At 44.2% G+C, this 17,193-nt stretch overlaps 2 protein-coding genes across 3 annotated transcripts in view; one reads left to right on the top strand and one right to left on the bottom strand.

The window, feature by feature from the left end:
- Positions 1–1,677, top strand: part of SLC9C2 (solute carrier family 9 member C2 (putative)) — an 86,772-nt gene extending 85,095 nt beyond the window's left edge. For both annotated transcript variants that reach the window (XM_045048622.1, XM_019821631.3), the window contains exon 28: positions 1,098–1,677. In XM_045048622.1, coding sequence (XP_044904557.1) covers positions 1,098–1,133 — 36 coding nt within the window. In that variant the 3' untranslated portion in view covers positions 1,134–1,677. The remainder of the gene's footprint in view (positions 1–1,097) is intronic.
- Positions 1,678–5,004: 3,327 nt separating this feature from the next.
- PRDX6 (peroxiredoxin 6) lies at positions 5,005–16,958 on the bottom strand. The gene is made up of 5 exons (XM_011290881.4): positions 16,756–16,958; positions 12,478–12,634; positions 9,041–9,187; positions 7,664–7,810; positions 5,005–5,997 (listed from the first exon to the last, which is right to left on the bottom strand). Exons 1-5 carry the CDS (start codon positions 16,848–16,850, stop codon positions 5,869–5,871), a joined length of 675 nt encoding a protein of 224 aa, XP_011289183.1. The 5' UTR covers positions 16,851–16,958; the 3' UTR covers positions 5,005–5,868.
- Positions 16,959–17,193: the final 235 nt, after the last annotated feature.

The following is a 17,193-nucleotide window of genomic DNA, read 5'->3' as shown; positions in this document are numbered from 1 at the left end:
CTTTTCCTACTCTCCTCAGCAATCAGGGCTAATTTGGAAAATTTTGAGAAGTCCATGTCTGGAATAGGAGGGGGGAAGGCTGGTCACATCAGGCCAGGACAGAGTGGAGGGAAGTCTGGGGAGTGGGGGACCTGTCTGTAGGCCTAGTTACTCAAGGAGTCTCTGTCAGGGCCCCTAACAGAGGTCGTTTGGGCCCAAGCCCCCTGCACAGTAGAGGAGAATGTTGTTCTGACAGGGCAACGGGGCACTAGGTGAATGCAGAGGTGGGCCAGAGAGCAGTGAATGGGGCCAAGGATGGGCTTCAGTGGCCTCCAGCACCCTCTGTCTCCCAGCTGCGAAGTCACTCCACGTAAAAACGTTTTCCGAGGGAAAATGGTATGCTGTGTAAGCGCGGCTTCAAGAGAAGACCCTTGGGCCACCACATCTCCAACCAAGGAGTCCTCCTAAGACCCTTTTAACAGAAATTCGGGGCCCGCACTGTCATTTATGACCGTCAGAGTGGTGTGCAGAGTGTTTGTTGGGGGAAGGAGAGTTGCATTGACCGAATGTGTGATTAATGGTTCCTTTAAAGAGAGCAACTTAGTTCTTTTTAGGCAGCCTTCCTAAACGGAAAAGGACCCTCTTTCACAAATGGGAAAGGACCCTGTTTCACAAATGGGAAACCTAATGGGGGGTCAAGTAATTGGCTTCATTGACTCCTCATTTTCACTGTTCTTTTCCAGGCCCCATTATTTTAAAAAGTTTCTCCTTGTGATTTAGGGACAAAGTTTCTGGTTACCTGGGAATCAGTCACAGAGTTACCCGGAATTCAACTCTCCTGACATTTCTCTTTTCCTGAAGTGCACCTTTGTTTGACTACTCTTAGTGAATTAATGTAGTATCTCTTTCCAAGATGATGCTTGATAGCACAGAGATGCATATGTATTTACTCGTAACTGATCTCTCAAAGCCCTTAATATGTAAGATCTTTTAGAGGAAACGTTCCAGATAATAAAATGTGAATTTTCAGTTAAGTTTTCTGATTACATTTTGATAGTTCATGTTTTTTCCTGAAATGCTCATAGTCTAATATTTTGCTTTTGACTTTTCCTTTATAGTTGGAAACTGGACCCTATTTTAAAAAGGAATACTAATGGTGCTAAGGTGATATGTGGAGTCAGGTAAAAGACTGAGCTAATATCCTGGCTCACGTGCTGAAGGATTACCTGGCAAGGAGGTTACTCAGAAGTTGCTGACATGGCTAATAAATACTGCTGTATTTATTTCACAAGCAATTGAGCTGCTGGAAAAGCTCTAACTTTAAGCAGTTGCATTATACTTGAGATGTTCAAAATTCTTCAGGATGATAATATAATTCATGGCCTACTAAATGAAACCAAATAGAGCAATTTATGAGAATTCAAGTAATCAGAAGCATTGTACACTTAATATATTACTGACTGAAGCATACAACTTATATAATTTGATTTGTTGTTAATGACCCCCTAACATTTTCCAGTGAAAAGTTATTCCCTCCCTCCCCAATTTAGTATATGTTGAAAAATGGAACTATGTTCTCTAACCTTAGTTGCTGAAAGCAAAGTTTAGGAGAGGTTAATAGTCTTGCATTGCATAATACTGTTTGATATCACTTTTCAGTTTCTTTTTAAAAGTCAAATAAAGTTGAATGTTATGGTCTGATTGTTTATTATTTAGAATCCATTATGCCTTTTCATTTCAACAAGATTTCAAAAGGATATTTGATGCTCTACTCTAGGGAAAACCCTAAGAGAGGTAAGAATAAGAAGAAAACGTAAGACAAAAAGTCAGGCCTATTTATTAGAACTTTTTGGACACCTGCCGTAACAGGACAGTATTTCAGCGTGGACTGTGGATCCCCTGAGTGTCAGCAAATACTGGATGTGGCTGCACACGTAGGAACCCGGCCACCGTGACTGAACCACAGAGGCTTCGTTTTTTCTCTTTTTGATTATAGTTGATGCACTATGGTTACATTAGTTTCAGGTGCACAACATGGACAAGTGTAGACGTCACGCCGTGCTCACCACAAGCATAGCTACCATCTGTCACCACACGATGCTACTCTAACTCCATGGACGATATTCCCTGTACTATACCTTCCATCCCTGTGACTTAGTCTAATTAAAGGCTTCATTTTTCTTATAGTAACAAAACATCTAGAAATAGGCAGAAAGGGATGGGTGCAGCTGGTTGAGGAAGTAAGTTATCACGGACTAGGCTGCAGCCTCCTCATCCTCGGCCTGTGCCTTATCCCCAGGGTGGCAAAGTGACATCTGTACCTCCAGGCATCCTATTTGCTTTCCAGGAGGGCAAGGAGCTTTCTCTTTAGGAGGTTTTGCCTTTGAGTCAGGAATGGACCTCATCCCAGGCCAGCACGGTCATGTGCCTAAACCTCTCACCTTAAGATGATTTTTTGGCTGGCATCTCACTCTGCCACCCTTAATAATGATCTGGGTGGTTTTAGTGAAAAGTATGGGGTAAGTGGATACTGGGTTAAGGGCAGTACCTGCTGTGCTCTGCGCCAGTCACATGGCTTGTTACAAATGAACACCAGCTGGCCACCTGCAGAGTCAGTCCCTGGGGGTAGGCCCCTGGGCTCTGCATTTTCACACTCCTGTGGGATTTAGTGCATTTGAAACTTGAGATACTTTAGTCTGCTCTACAGTCTTGCTTAGAGGCTCATTAGCATATCTGATGGAACTAGGAGATACTTCCTCCCACATACATCAGTTAGGATGCGTTTGGCCTAAACCCAACTCCAAAAGGCTTATGTCCTAAGGATATGTATTATTTTATGTAGTGTCAGTCAAGAGGTAAGATGGGTTCATGGTTGATGGACTCAGCGAAGATGATGATCAGATTTTTTCTCTCCACTTTGCTGTTGACCAGCCTCATTCTGTGGTTCCCCGTGCACAGGTAGTCAGATGGCTGCTAGCAACAATCATGTTTTGTGTGAGACAAAAAGGGAAAAAAAAAGGTCTCCAATGCTGTCAGGATAGAATTCTTCTAGAAACTCCAATGATCCTATTTGTGGCTCATTCTCAAGAATTGAATCACGTGCCCATTTCTGAACCAGTTACTGCCAAGAAAAGTGGTAATGACCTTTTGGCCAGTTAATACACCCTTTAAGCTAAAATTAAAGTTGTCAGGAGTGCCCGGATGGCTCGGTTAAGCGTTCAACTTCAGCTCAGGTCATGATCTCAGTTTGTGGGTTCAAGCCCCGCATTGGGCTCTGTGCTGACAGTTCAGAGCCTGGAGCCTGTTTCGGATTCTGTGTCTCCCTCTCTCTCTGCTCCTCCCCCATTCATGCTCTGTCTCTGTGTCTCTCAAAAATAAAAAGAAAAAAAAAATTAAAGTTGTATTTCCTCAATTCGCATTGCCCCAAAGGGGTGGAGCCAAATGGGAGTAAACTACTACACAGCCATTCTGGTTCCCTGCCCCTTTGCTGAGTATCTCAACGCAGATCCCTACATTTAGGGTGGAGGTTAGAGGCGAGATCAGACTTGTGGCAAGACCACACAGGGGGCCACAGATTTACCACTGTGAGAATCTTAGAAGACTGAGAAGGCAGTCCCATGGACTTCTCATGCTTCTCTCATAATCACAATTGTCATATGTGAATTCACTTTCAATTAATAAATCTTGAACACATAATGCAGTTTATTCTGTTCTTCCATGAAAATTGAGAGCAGCAACTCTTGATGGGAACTCTATTCTCCATGCCCACTAGGGCACTGAAGATGTACTTAGGATCACTTCAACCCTGGAAATGCGTATTATGTCACATTTTACATCTGGAAAAGAATCTTTTCACAAAGTCTCATGGCTTCATGGTGACAGAGCCAGAAATCCATTTGGGGATACCTGGCTGCCTTTTCTTTGAACCTTTTCAGTGTCTTTGTATTGACATCATATATGTGGACAGAGTAGAGATGGCCAAAAAAACACCAGGGTTTGGGTGCCTGAGTGATGAGGGGTGCAATACATTTATTGGGGGAAGTTGATGAATTTGATTTTGAATTTGCAAATCCAATGGCACACGTTCCATCCGTCAATAAAGATCAACACTCAAGTGTTGAATAACTGAAAAATTAACGTTGGAGATTTAGATGCTGGATTGTCACCATGAAAGAAAGTTGAAGCCAGACTCCAAGAGACAAGGACAAGAGGCATCAAATAGCCAAGGGAAGAAAAGAGAGCAAGAACTGAATAGTTGGAAAGGTGACAGGAGACGGAAGATCCAAGGACTAGTTAGGAGATATCCTATAAGAGGTCCAGGTATTGGTTCTTTAAGGGCAAAGTATATTGTGACTCAAAGAGGTAAGAGCAAGACACATTCCTCTTGGGTCTTTCAGACCAGGACTCCTCAGGATATTGGGTAACTTGAAATTTTCACTACCTTCCCAACCTTCTTGGTGTCACTCAAATTTTACATGTGGAGAATTCAAGGAAACTAAAGACTTAATGACTCGCCTACCATATGGCACCAGGCATCATGTTTTACATTATTCTACTCAATAAAAAAATATGGAGGGCTACATGCAAGGGACTATACTAGGTATGGGACACTTCTTTCTAAACCCAGGACTTATCAGCACAGCCTAACAAAAGTGTGAGAGACCATGAGTTCACAGTAGTTAGTATTCTTTCCAGAAACGCACAGGTGTACTACTCTCCTCAAGATTCATATTCTTAAGCCTTGTAAATCCAATTAAAGTAATATGTTAGGAGAGCTCTTTACAGCAGGGGGGGGGGGGGGTCACAAACCCAAGGACCCAGGGAAGTAACAGGAAGGAGCGAAGTGGGCCAAGAGATGTGGTGAAATCTCCTTGTTCATCAGCTGCTCCTCCACTTTCATCACAAGAAATTTCACGTATCTGCCTTTGGAGAAAAGTACTGATGCCGATCCTAGCGAGCAAAGCTCTGCCCTTTGGGTCAGGAGTCTAAACTAGTACTTCAAAACGTGACAACAGAATTCTCTGATCCAGTTTTAACAAAGAATTTATTTGCTGATCCCCAAAAAGCAAAACTCAGAAAACAGCCCCACCCCCTCACGGCAAGAATAGTTCTATAACAAAACATTTTCAATCATTTCCTCCTTTCTTCCCAAGGTATGCTCTTGCGCCCATCAGTGTAGAGCAGACAGACATATGGAAATACTTTGCATGAAAGGCACATGGCACTGTCGTATCGCTCACACCTCCTGGTCCACCTCCCTGGCAGGCAGGCAAGTGGAACTTCTTCTATAGCCTCTCTTTTTTAATAGAAATTTCTCGAAAAATTTTCGTTATAGCAAAATATTTAAAGATTCCTCCCCCGCTCATCCCACTTCAGTTATCTACTGAAAAAGTATAGAATTGAAAAGTTTGTTGCCCCCGCTGCGATCAAAACCCTGAAGAGTGGAGAATTTCTGGATACTCTACAGGTTTTTGGGTTATATACTCGTATCTACAGGGGAATCTGAACGTCAAGTTCTGGATTTGATTGGAACAGCTGAAAACCTGACATTCTATGATGGAGCAGAACAGACTTTCTCCACCATCAACTGACACTACCTCATCGACCCCACAGCCTGTAGACATCCAAGACTTGAATCTCACATACAGACTACATTTCAGAGACAGCAGAGAGTGCTACGGTGCAGGAACAGAACAGAATGCTGGTGAAGGCACAGAGGAAAGGATCCCAAGAAATTTTTAGTGCCATTTTGTTTAATAAGCCAGTAGTATAGCAACCTAAAGGCCTTGGCTGTGATCACACCAGGATGTTGTTATGGAACAGGTGCAGGAGAACATGACTGGCAGCCGGCGTCCCCTGGCTCACTGTGCTAACCACCTCCTTGGGGGACTACGGCTGGGGCGTGTAACGGAGGTACTTCTTGCCAGACGGGAGCTCTTTGGTGAAGACTCCTTTAGGGAAAATTTTTTTGGCTTCATCTTCAGGGATGGTTGGAAGAACCATCACGCTATCGCCATCCTATTGAAAGACATTGAAAATAATGAAATTCACTCTTACAGTGAAGCCTGAAGGCCAAGAAGTAGCTTCAGAAAAGTAGCTACAGGTGCTCCTGAGAATAACCCAGTATTGGTCACTCTCTCCCCTCTGAGGAATTTTGTTTTCACAGGATGATCTTCGACACTTTGCTGAGAGAACAATGTCCCCATCTTAACAAGAAATGGTCTTGTTTTAAACCCAGTGACGTCTTGGCACCACACTTTAAAATTTAAATTCTAAGTCCTTACCGCTGCCCGGTGTGAATGAATCGTGCCTCCTTGCCCCACCTCCCGCTCCTGCTCTTCCAGGCATGCTGGTTTTCCTCCCTCATATATATGTATATTTTTTAATGTTTATTTATTTTTGAGACAGAGACAGAGCATGAACAGGGGAGGGTCAGAGAGAGAAGGAGGCACAGAATCTGAAACAGGCTCCAGGCTCTGAGCTGTCAGCACAGAGCCCGACGCGGGGCTTGAACTCACGGACTGTGAGATCATGACCTGAGCCGAAGTCGGCCGCTCAACCGACTGAGCCACCCAGGCGCCCTTTCCTCCCTCATAAACAAGCACGACTTGGTCCCTTGCTTTCTTCATGTCCTTCCCGAAGTTCCCTTCAGAGAAAGGCCTTCTTTGACAGCCAATTATAAAACCTACCCTCCCACCCCTATGCTCCCACTCTCTCCACCTCTGCTTGATTTTTCTCAGTCACACTTATTGCCACCTAAAACACGGTAAACTTGCGTACTGTTTGCCTCCGCCCACTGGCATGTAAGCTCTCTGAGGGCAGGGACTCCTATTTACATTAATATTTATATTGTTCACTGTTGCTGTAGCCCAGAGCCCACTGCCTGGGCTCAATAAACACATGTTCAATGGACAGATACAGACTTTAAATGATTTGCCTGTCAGGAAAAACAAATCAACACAACCTGGTATTCAGGTGAGCATATTTTAAAAAGGTAGCAATGTTAAGATGCCCTTGTGATATTATCCCTGTCTGAGAATTCTACATGGAGTTTGAAAGGCTAATTGAAGCTTAAGAGAAGTGAAATGCTCCAGACATTAATACACCAAATAGTTTTATAGCCATGACTCAAGTGGCCAATCTAAGTTTTGCTATAAATATTTTGCCAACATTTTGCTCGTTTTGGGAAGGGTTAAAGGTTTTTTTAAAAAAAATTATTTTATTAAGAAATCATTCTGGGTGGCTCAGTTGGTTAAGTATCCGACTCTTGGTTTCAGCTCAGGTCATGACCGCACACTTCGTGAGTTTGAGGGCCGCCCCAGGCTCCATGCTAAGGGATTCTCTCTCTCTCTCTGCCTCTCCTCTCCCTTGCTTGTGCTCTTCCTCAAAATAAATAAATAAACTTAAAAAAGAAAAGGAATCATTCTGACCAATTAATTTGATCAAGTGATATGGAAGTTAGAAAGCAATACAGGGAGTTTGTATTTCATATAAAAATACAAAGAAGACCTTGACAATGGCCTCATAGTAAATCTGAAACTCAGCCATAAGGAAAAGTCCTGCCAGTGTGTGTGCATGCCAGAAAAAGAGCCCCAAGTAAGAAAGACCCAGAAGATAGCCATTTAGAGACTGGCCCCTTAGGCCTTGAAGGTGAGCTGGGTATCTGTCCTTTTAACGTCTTTACCTTCCAATCAACGGGGGTGGCAACCCTCTTTTCCGCTGTCAGCTGGAGAGAGGTAATTACCCTGAGAATCTCATCAAAGTTCCTGCCAGTGGTTGCTGGGTAGAGGATAGACAGCTTCAGCTTCTTATCAGGACCAAAGATAAATACCTGCAAAGCACACAGATGCATAAATAGGAATAATTCTTTTAAGTGTTTCTGATATCAAAGCTTCTTTGAAAGGTCTTTAGTTACTAGAAATGTTCAAGAGTGTAGAAAAAAACCAAAACCCAAACCCTGCCCCCAACCCTGCCCTCAGCAAACATCTAGGAGGATACATCAAACTGTTAATCTGGGTGGCTTCAGTGTAGATAATTTTCTTCTCCAGGTTCTTTTTCTTTTCTTTTTTTTTTTTAACGTTGATTTATTTTTGAAGGAGAGAGAGGCAGAGTGTGAGTGGGGGAGGGGCAGAGAGAGGGAGACACAGAATCTGAAGCAGGCTCCAGGCTCTGAGCTGTCAGCACAGGGCCCGATGCAGGGCTTGAACTCACAAACCTCGAGATACGACCTGAGCTGAAGTTGGAGGCTTAAACGACTGAGCTACTCAGGCGCCCCTCCATGTTATTTTTCTAAACTTAGAAGGGAATTCTATTTGGTTCTGGGTGTCTCAGTAAGAAAACTTGATATGCAAATTGAATCCAGGAAAGGCCTCAGGAAGGTACTGTTAACTAGGGATGATTACCTTAAAAATATACTAATGGGGGTGGGGGACACCTGGATGGCTCAGTCGGTTAAGTGTCTGACTTTGGCTCAGGTTATGATCTCACAGTTCCCGAGTTCAAGCCCTGTGTCGGGTTTCTGTGATGACAGTTCAGAGCCTGGAGCCTGCTTCAGATTCTGTCTCCCTCTCTCTCTGCCCCTCCCCCGCTCGCACTCTGTCTCTCTCTCAAAAAATGAATAAACATTAAAAAAACTTTAAAAAAATATACTGATGGGAGTTGATACCAGTCTTCAAATAGTTGTATAGTTTTGCAGATGAGGGATTAAGTCTGTTCTCTAGTAGGTAAGGACAAACAGGAATTCCCAGCCACATTTGCCTTATGAAGAAGGATATTATGGCCCACCACTTTAAAAGAGAGGACTGTTAGGAGAGCTGGGAAAAACATTCCTCAATTCTAGATGATATCTTATGATCAACTACTTATTTTATGTACATTTCCAAACGTTATCAAATTTAGCTGAAAATTTTACTTTGCTTCAGCAGTACGGATGGTCAGTGAGATTGCCGCTAATTATTTCATAACTGGAGATATTCCCCTATTCCTCAAGTCGGTGTAAGCACTCAGCTGTACACAGAGACTGGCCAGTCATGAGGACAACTAATGGATTTCTACAACTCACCACACGAGCTGTCACAGGCATGCCCTTTTCGTCCTTCTCTGCTGGGTCCAGCATGCCTAACAGGATGGCAAGGTCCCGATTCTTATCATCAATGATGGGGAAAGGTAATTTTTCTGTGGGCTCCTGACCATTGTAAGCATTGATATCCTGAAATGCAGGTGAAAGGGAAAAAAAAAATCTAAAGCAGGCACATTCTTTGAATTCAATCAATGAACATCTTGCAAGATAGGGAAGAGGAACACAATCATAATTTTCTCTAAGCGATTTTAGTAAAAAAAAAAAATGGATGAATGAACACTCCTCACCCCAATCACTCACTGACAGAAATAACAGTACAGCACAGTACTTAGGTTATAACCACAGACCCTTTTCATGCCCAGGTCTCTTAAAATTTGGCATGATTTTACTGCCCACAGAAAGCAGCAAGAAATGCTTTAAAAGTTGAATGCTGTAGAGTTAGATCCCAATCTAAGGTACCTCTCTGGGTACCCAACAAGTAAATACCATCAGAAATAATGTGTTCATTAAGTCCATCACATCTAAAAGTAATGCCACATGCAAAGATAATTCTACAGATCTGGTCCCTGCCCGCTAAGAACCCCGACCCAGACATTAAGCTACTATACAGCAGATACTAAGAAATGAAAAAAAAAACCCATAAAATTTGAAGCAAATCCAAGAATGGAGAGTTGAATATATACTTTAAGGACAAGTCCAAGGTAAATTTACACTAGGGTGAAATCCACATAGAAAACAAAGCATTTCAGGTCTGAACTGAAAGACAATAATGTACTTTCCTCCTTATTCTACTCTCTTCCCCTACTAAACTTCACTCATTTACTCATTCATTCCTACCTTTCCTATCCCTAGAAGCCTTTGAAAAAGAAAATCTAGCTCCCGTATTTGATCAAGTAATGATACAGCACTTCCCGTGGGGTAAGCACGAGGGCAAGTGCATGTGGATGAGTGAGGCGTGGCACCTGCCTTCAAAGAAACTTCTACTTTGGTTAAGATAATTCCCATGTGAAGTAGCAGCAAATGCAAGACTCTAATATTTACATGGCAGATTGTAAATGCTGAAGTATACTAATGTCCCCATTGACAGATAGGTCTCCTGAGTTAGGAAAGACTTCAGGAGAGATTCTACCTGGGGCCTTGAAGGATGGATGAGATTTTTCACAGGGAAGAGGAGCAGTATTAATGAAACATGCAGGCAGGTCTGAGCATAAATAACTGAGAAGAGAGTGAGTAACTTAGCTGGGTAGAGCTTTAGGAAGCAGCAGGAGAGGATTTAAGGTTGGAATAAGGTCTGTTTATTATGTGGAGCCTTAAAAGTAACATAGGGGTTGAGGTCATGGCGGATATAGAGCCTCTGTCAATTTCTCAGCAGAGATGTGACAGGACAGAAGTGGTACAGGTGAACTTTGAAACGGGTAACAACACATTTTGACGTGTTCCTTAATTTTATTATCTTAACTTCCTTTCTGTTGTCACTGGCCCCCCATCAACTCATCACAACTAAATAATAATCAAAAGGGCTTTCTGCTAGAGGCGTCCTGAAGTTTCCTATGTAACCAGTTGAGTGCCAAAGTTTGGCCACTGCTTCTGATAGGTGGGACTTGTTTCCTGTTCAGTGCTCTCACAATTCTGAAAATTCAAGGCAGAGGCTCACAGGCTAAAATGAGCCCGGGCATGCTCCTACTTTAAAAGGTGTTTTACAAGAGGCAATCAACTCTTCCTTTGGTGGTTTCTAGTTTCAATGGCTGCTGTACAGTAATAAACGGTCAACACTGCCACTTCCCTGATGGGCATTACGTTATATCCACGAACACCAAAGAACCACATGCTTTGACTTTATTCTAGCCTAAATCAGATGAATTCCTACTCTCTATCATGTAGTATCAATGACAGCATTGGTTTGAGGTTCCAACTGCACTGCCATCCTTTCCTAGCCAGCCCACCCTGAGCAAGTCCCTCCAACTCTGTGGGAGGAAAAGTATTCTCACTGGCAAACATGAGAGCATAGTGCAGAAATGCACTTACCAGTCGCAGCCAAATGTAAGGGATGAAAAATATGCCACTGTAAGCAAGAGAAATCCCCTACTCTTTTCTCCTGTATATGATGCTTCTAATTTCGGGCACTTAGAATTAACTAGCAGGAAATGGCCAAGGGCTGCAGCCCCAGGTGGCCAGCTCACAAGTCAGTACCACATCTTTTATTCAGTTGCATAACAAGTGCTTGACAGAGTGCCTAGTACATTGAGAGCATCCTTCAGAGCTTACCTATCATCACTTTTTAGTGGCACATCATCGCAAAGTCATCAAAATGTCCTCAAGTTTAGACCACCACATTTATTGTCCAAGTAAATCGTTTGTTGAAAGTAGACAATTCCTTCCGTTCGTGCATTCAACACACAGAGACTGACTGCCTAGGATACACTGAGTGCCAAGCACTGTTCGACAGAGCACAAAACAGGAGTCTGCCTTGCTGAGCCTGATGGGTGTGGACAAATGAACAAATGAAACTAGCAACGTGCAGAACATTTTATTTTAGATGGTGACAATGCTAAAGAAAAAATCACAGGGGGATAAGGAACATGGAGGGGAGTTATAATTTTAGATAAGGAGGCCATGGAAGAAGGCCTTGATGAGGTAGCATTTGAATCAAGACTTGAAAGCGGGAAGGGCACAAGCCACAAAGCTACCTGAGGAAAGTCTTCCAAATAGTATTTTGCATCATTTTAAAGGCAGAGCAGACAAGTTTACTGATGAACCAGACGTGGATATGGAAAAACCAGAGGAATTCAGGATGATGCCTAGATTTTGGCCAACTATGAAAACGCAGTGTCCATTAGCTAAGATGAGTAAGATCTCGGATTAAGAAAAGGAAGCCAGTGTCAGACATACTAGGTGTGAGATGACAGGACATCCCAGGGGAGATGGGAGTTGGCGGTGGTCGTAGCAGTCTGGGAACCAACAGTGTCTGGCCTAGAGATGGAAATTCGGGAATCACAGCATTTAGACGTGAGTGGATGAGCTCACCAAGGGGAAGGGTATAGATAAAAAGAGACGGTGTCCAATAAATGAATTCAGGGCAACTTTAGCATAACTAGGAGTTGGGGGTGAGGAAGCTCACTCTGACCATAAACAGGAGTAGCTCAAGATGTGGTGTCTGGAAGCCATGAGAGGAAAATGTTCCAGGATATACAACGACCAGTGGGTTGAAGGCTGCTAGCGGGCCGGGAAAGACAAGGGCTAAAAACCGAGCATTGCATTTAGCAAGGTAGAGATCACTGTGCAGTTAAGTCAGATTTTCAAATAATAGGTGAAGTCTGAACTTGAAGTTACTTGTACCTTTACCTCAAAAAACCCAAGCTACTCTACATAATTTATACCTTGATTTATAACCTCAAAGCACATGCCAATTGGTACTATACCTTGCTCCAGGCAAGATGGTCTTCAACACTATCCACTGAGAGGGCAATCATTTTCACGTTCTTCTTGGCAAATTCGGGTGCCAGCTTTGCGGCTCTGCCGAGCTCCGTGGTACACACAGGGGTGAAATCCCGAGGGTGCGAGAAGAGAATGCCCCATCTGAGATGAAGGAAAAGGAAGCCACAGCTTATTGGAGGGATTATCACCGTCATGTAGAATGAGAAGTCACAAATCCTATGTCAAAAATGACTTCCTTTTTAAACAAGTGCTTATGAGGACAATTACTTTTAAATTTTTGTTGAGGAATGCTTTTTGATCTTCTGACTTCCAGAAAAGCCTATGTTGAAAGCCCAATTCAACCAAACATATGAAATTCCACATGATAAATGTCTTAGGAGACTGTAATTTAAGGGTGTTGCCTCCTTAAATAACTACAGGGCCACCCTGACTCTTTTTCAGCTCATAAAATCTGTGCTACTCAAACCAACAAGCTTACTGAAATACCTTTTCCCCCCTTCTTACCCACTTCTACTTTTTTTCTAGGCTATAATAATGGATGTCCCAATATGCCCCAATCCAACCAAATGCCTGACTGCAATAATAAACAGGTTACATAATCTCAAATAAATAGGCTTCTATCCTCTATTTATATGTAAAATTAAAGCTGACACTTGGCTTCTTTGCAGTGAGTGGATATAAAAACTTTTGTAAAGCTACCAAGCCTGCCAAGCAGGACACCCAATCTCTGCACCCTGACGAAGCTACCGCACTTTTGAGTTTTACCTGTCTCTTCCTTTGCAGTTTCTTTTCCTTTTTGCTTTAGTCCAAGTAGGCAAGAAAACTGGCTGCCTACAACACAGATTTTGACAACTACAGATTCTTAGGTAAACATGAATATCTAAATCATCATTACCTAGGATTAAACTTTATATAGATTTTTAAGCATATTTCCAGCTAAAAGTCACCAAGAACTTTTGGAATACCATTTCCTTCTCCTTGGCAACAGAACTACTCTTCTGACTGAAAAGGAAAATTTAACACCGGGTTCTCCACACCCCGCTGGACTTGTGTTAAACCAGGATCCTAAACTACTAAATAACTCAACTCAGTCTAGATGCCAAGCTTGACCTCTCAAAATCTGCCAAGTTTCTTGAGGCACAAAGAACAAAGCAGAGACAAGGGTACCTCCCTCCCACCTACATCTGCCACTCAACTCCCAAGGCTTCAGGAAAGGAAAAGCCTTCCTACAATGAGGATAGAGGGCCCTATGGCAAGACTGGGAAGAGAGAGGTAATATTTTGAAGATTCTGGAGGTTTGTGGTATGTTTACTTTTTTATAAAGGACAGTAAGAGGGCTATACATCTTGTTATATAAATAATCTAGGTATGGGTAAAAAATCTAGGCCTTTGATTCTATGGTAAAGGATCTGCTTAAGGGTCAGATGAGACTTATGAGAAAGTTTCCAAGAGTTGAGAGAAAAACAGAGCATTTCTTCCTGAGTTGTTAAAGGGTTGATGAATTAGAGGCGTCAGACACACTCTTTCCATTGTGCATCGAAAAGGTTTTGCTGAATCATGCTAAGGAACTCAGTTTAAGCTGCTTCACATCCTGTCCCCCTCAGAGGCCAAACTCCAGTGTGCCACATGGCTAGGAAGAGGGTAAGTCTGAGGATGTCTTACTATGGTCTGCATTCCCCTCTAAGTCTCCCTAACTGTGTGTGCTCTTAAGAGGAGTTCAATTACATTATCCCATTTCCTTCCTTCCTCATTTTCAAAAGACAAAAGGTTTCCTCCTTTAAGGGAAGGGTCCTCACTCACTAACCCCCAGAAAACCCCAGGAAAACAAGTTTTGTTTGGTGAAGATGTACTGTAAAGAAGCTGCTTCTACCATATACACAAAGAAACAGAGCTAAAGCTCATTAAACTCACCAAATGAAGCACCCAAACCCCTTAGTTGTTTCCAGTTGTCAGGGGTAGGGCAGATACCTGTAATGTTTGAAATTATTATTATTTTTTTCTCCAAAAAACACCTAGATCAAAAGCTGACCTCTGAATTGAGATCACACACAGACCGGAATCCCTGGGGAAATTGCATTAGGCAAAACCATGTATTATAATTATAAAAAGAGCTCAAACTTCTTTTCAAGGTAGGGGAGGGAACACAATCCCAGGCGTGACCTGAGGCAGACTTGTTATATTTTTGTTTGTAGATGCAGATATTTTTCTCATCTTCCTACTGGTGGCTCCCTGAGAAGGCACCGCTTTTAATAAAATCAGGATAGACCCAGGGGCAAATAAACAACAGCAAGAAACCCAAAAAAGTAGGGTTAGCTTAAATAGTGATGGCATTTATAATTATTGCTATAATAAATGTTTTATGTCAATATTTATCTTTATACAATCTAAGAGTTCTGATAAGATTTTGTTCTATGGGGATGAGGACTGTAGATAGGAATGGAAAGGAACATACTCTAAAAATCCCATGGACTTTAGGAGAAATACTAATACCTAGATTACAAGATTGGACACAGTCTGTATATCTCTCCCTGCCTTTAAGGTCTGAATGTTCCATTTTTCATCTTTTTTCTAGCCTAGTCCTCTCTTTCACAAAGCTTAGCTTTTCCCTTAAATTGGCAGCTGGAAAATAGACTTAAGAGAGTGTAAAGGGCTATGTAGGCCTAAGTGGGTAAGAATCCCTCCCAGGTTCTCTGCATAGCCCTGTCCAGTCATTGATGAATGTCATAAACTTCCCTCTCTCTGTCTATACACATATATATCTGGACACTGTAAATAAAATAAGGACACAAATCATGGAGGATTTGTTAAGCCTCAGAACACCACAGTGCAGAAAATACGAACAAAAAGCCAGGACCAGAGTCATAAATGCAGAGAACTGGTGGCTGCCAGAGGGGGTGGGGGGGATGAGTGAAACAGATCAAGGGGATTAAGAGGTACAAACTGCAGTTATAAAATAAATTAGTCATGGGAATAAAAAGCACAGCATGGGGAACACTCAATAATATTATAATGCATGGTGACAGACGGTGACTACTTACTGTGATGGGCACTGAGTAATGTATAGAATTGTCTAATCACTATATTGTACACCTGAAACTAATATAACACTGTGTGTCAACTATACTTCAATAATTAAAAAAAAAAAAAAAAAGGGAAAACCAGTGTGGTGGGACCACTGGAACTCCAGAGCCATAATATAATGACACATATCTGGGAGGTTTCAGATTAAAACCAAGCAACTTAAAAGCTTGCTGATTCAGGGGCTGTAAAACGTAAAACCTGGGCAACACCAATTTACTCCTAGTCATAATGGTCTGACTGCCAGGCCAGATCTGGCTATCGCCGGCAAGGCCACGTGCTGGAAGCAAAGCAGTGGGGGGAGGAAGCAGTGAGGGGCACACGACTGGGAAACAAAAGGGTCTCAAAAGCGGGGAGGTCCAGGCGTCCAGGAGCCTGCAGTGGCCTACCGCGGCAAGAACAGGCCATTGCAACTGAGCAACCTCAGAAAGCCCTTCACTTCAAGTGTTGCAAGTTCTGGAATGAAGGACACACCTACATACAGAATGTTCTTGGTTCCTCCCAAAGCTGTTATCAAATCATATCCCAGCCACAGGAGGAGGCTCTGGACAAAAAGTCTTTTCAGCCACTTATTTGGCAGCTGGTGGTTTAAATTTTTACATTTTGTGTCGAGAAGCCTGCAAATACCACTGCAGCAAGCAAGTCCTCGGCGCGCTGGGCCGTCCCGAACCTTCCGCCCACAGCAGTGTCCTCAGACTCTGGCCTTAGACACTCACCTTCCCCCAGGGAGCAAATTCCAGCACCGAGGGAGGGAGTGCGACCCTGGGCACAAGTCCCGGGAAGTGACCCCTGATGCAGCCCGGCCCTCGCCCCAGCCGCCTCAACTCGGCCACGCTCCTTGCACCCCTTACCAAACCGAGTGATACAGGCAACAAACCCTCCGCATCGGCCTCCGGTGCCCGTACCTGCTGGAACCCAATTTCGTTCCCCTCCCCCTTTCCCGCCGCGGAGCCGGCTCAGCCACATGGGGGCCGCCGGCGGAATGGGGTCGAGGGGCCGGCCCCCAGCAGCGCTCGGCCGACGCGGGGCAGGAGCCACTCGGCCAGAGGCACGTGCAGGAACCGGTGCGGGAGGAGGCGGGCGGCGACCAGGGGTTTGAGCTGGGAGGACGGAAGGTAGAAGAAATAGGGAAGGCACCTCCGAGGCCGGGCGTAACCCGAGGACGCTACGAGGTGGCCACTTACGAGTCTCCCAGATAGTCGTGGAAACGGATACGGCCGATGGTAGTATTGGCCTCGAAGTTGGGAGCCTCGTCCCCAAGAAGGAGACCTCCAGGCATGGCGGCAGCAGTGACGCGGGAAGACGAGGACGCGCAGCAGCTGCAGTCACCAGCTTGCCGGCTCCGGCGGTGTGGGTGCCGGCCGCAGAGTAAGTGGGGCCGCGAGGGGCGGGAAGCGAGCGGCGTGGGCGGGGCCAGAGGCGGAGTCTGAGCGGGACGGGGCCGTGGCACGGCGAGGGGCGGGGCGGAACCGGGCCGCCGCCCGAAGGACAGAGCCCCTGCTGGCGCGGGTGGGATGGCGGCCGGGGCAGGCCGGAGCAAGGGGCGGAGCGAGGGGCGGAGCAAGGGCGGGTCAGTTCTGGGTCCTGGTCTCCTGCCTCTGAACCTGCCGGGAACCTGTGGA

This window comes from Felis catus, chromosome F1, assembly GCF_018350175.1.
Source record: "Felis catus isolate Fca126 chromosome F1, F.catus_Fca126_mat1.0, whole genome shotgun sequence".
NCBI lineage: Eukaryota > Metazoa > Chordata > Mammalia > Carnivora > Felidae > Felis > Felis catus.
Note: the sequence above shows the minus strand (reverse complement) of the source record. Positions and strands in the feature narration are given on the sequence as shown.

What these genes read in the sequence shown, in the direction of transcription:
- PRDX6 (XM_011290881.4), bottom strand. Translation starts at nt 16,850, where the DNA reads ATGCCTGGAGGTCTCCTTCTTGGGGACGAGGCTCCCAACTTCGAGGCC. An exon ending in ACCATCTTGCCTGGAGCAAG is followed by an intron (nt 9,188 to 12,477) that starts GTATAGTACCAA and finishes CCTGCATTTCAG; the next exon opens with GATATCAATGCTTACAATGG. An exon ending in CCACCCCCGTTGATTGGAAG is followed by an intron (nt 5,998 to 7,663) that starts GTAAAGACGTTA and finishes GTCTTTCAATAG; the next exon opens with GATGGCGATAGCGTGATGGT.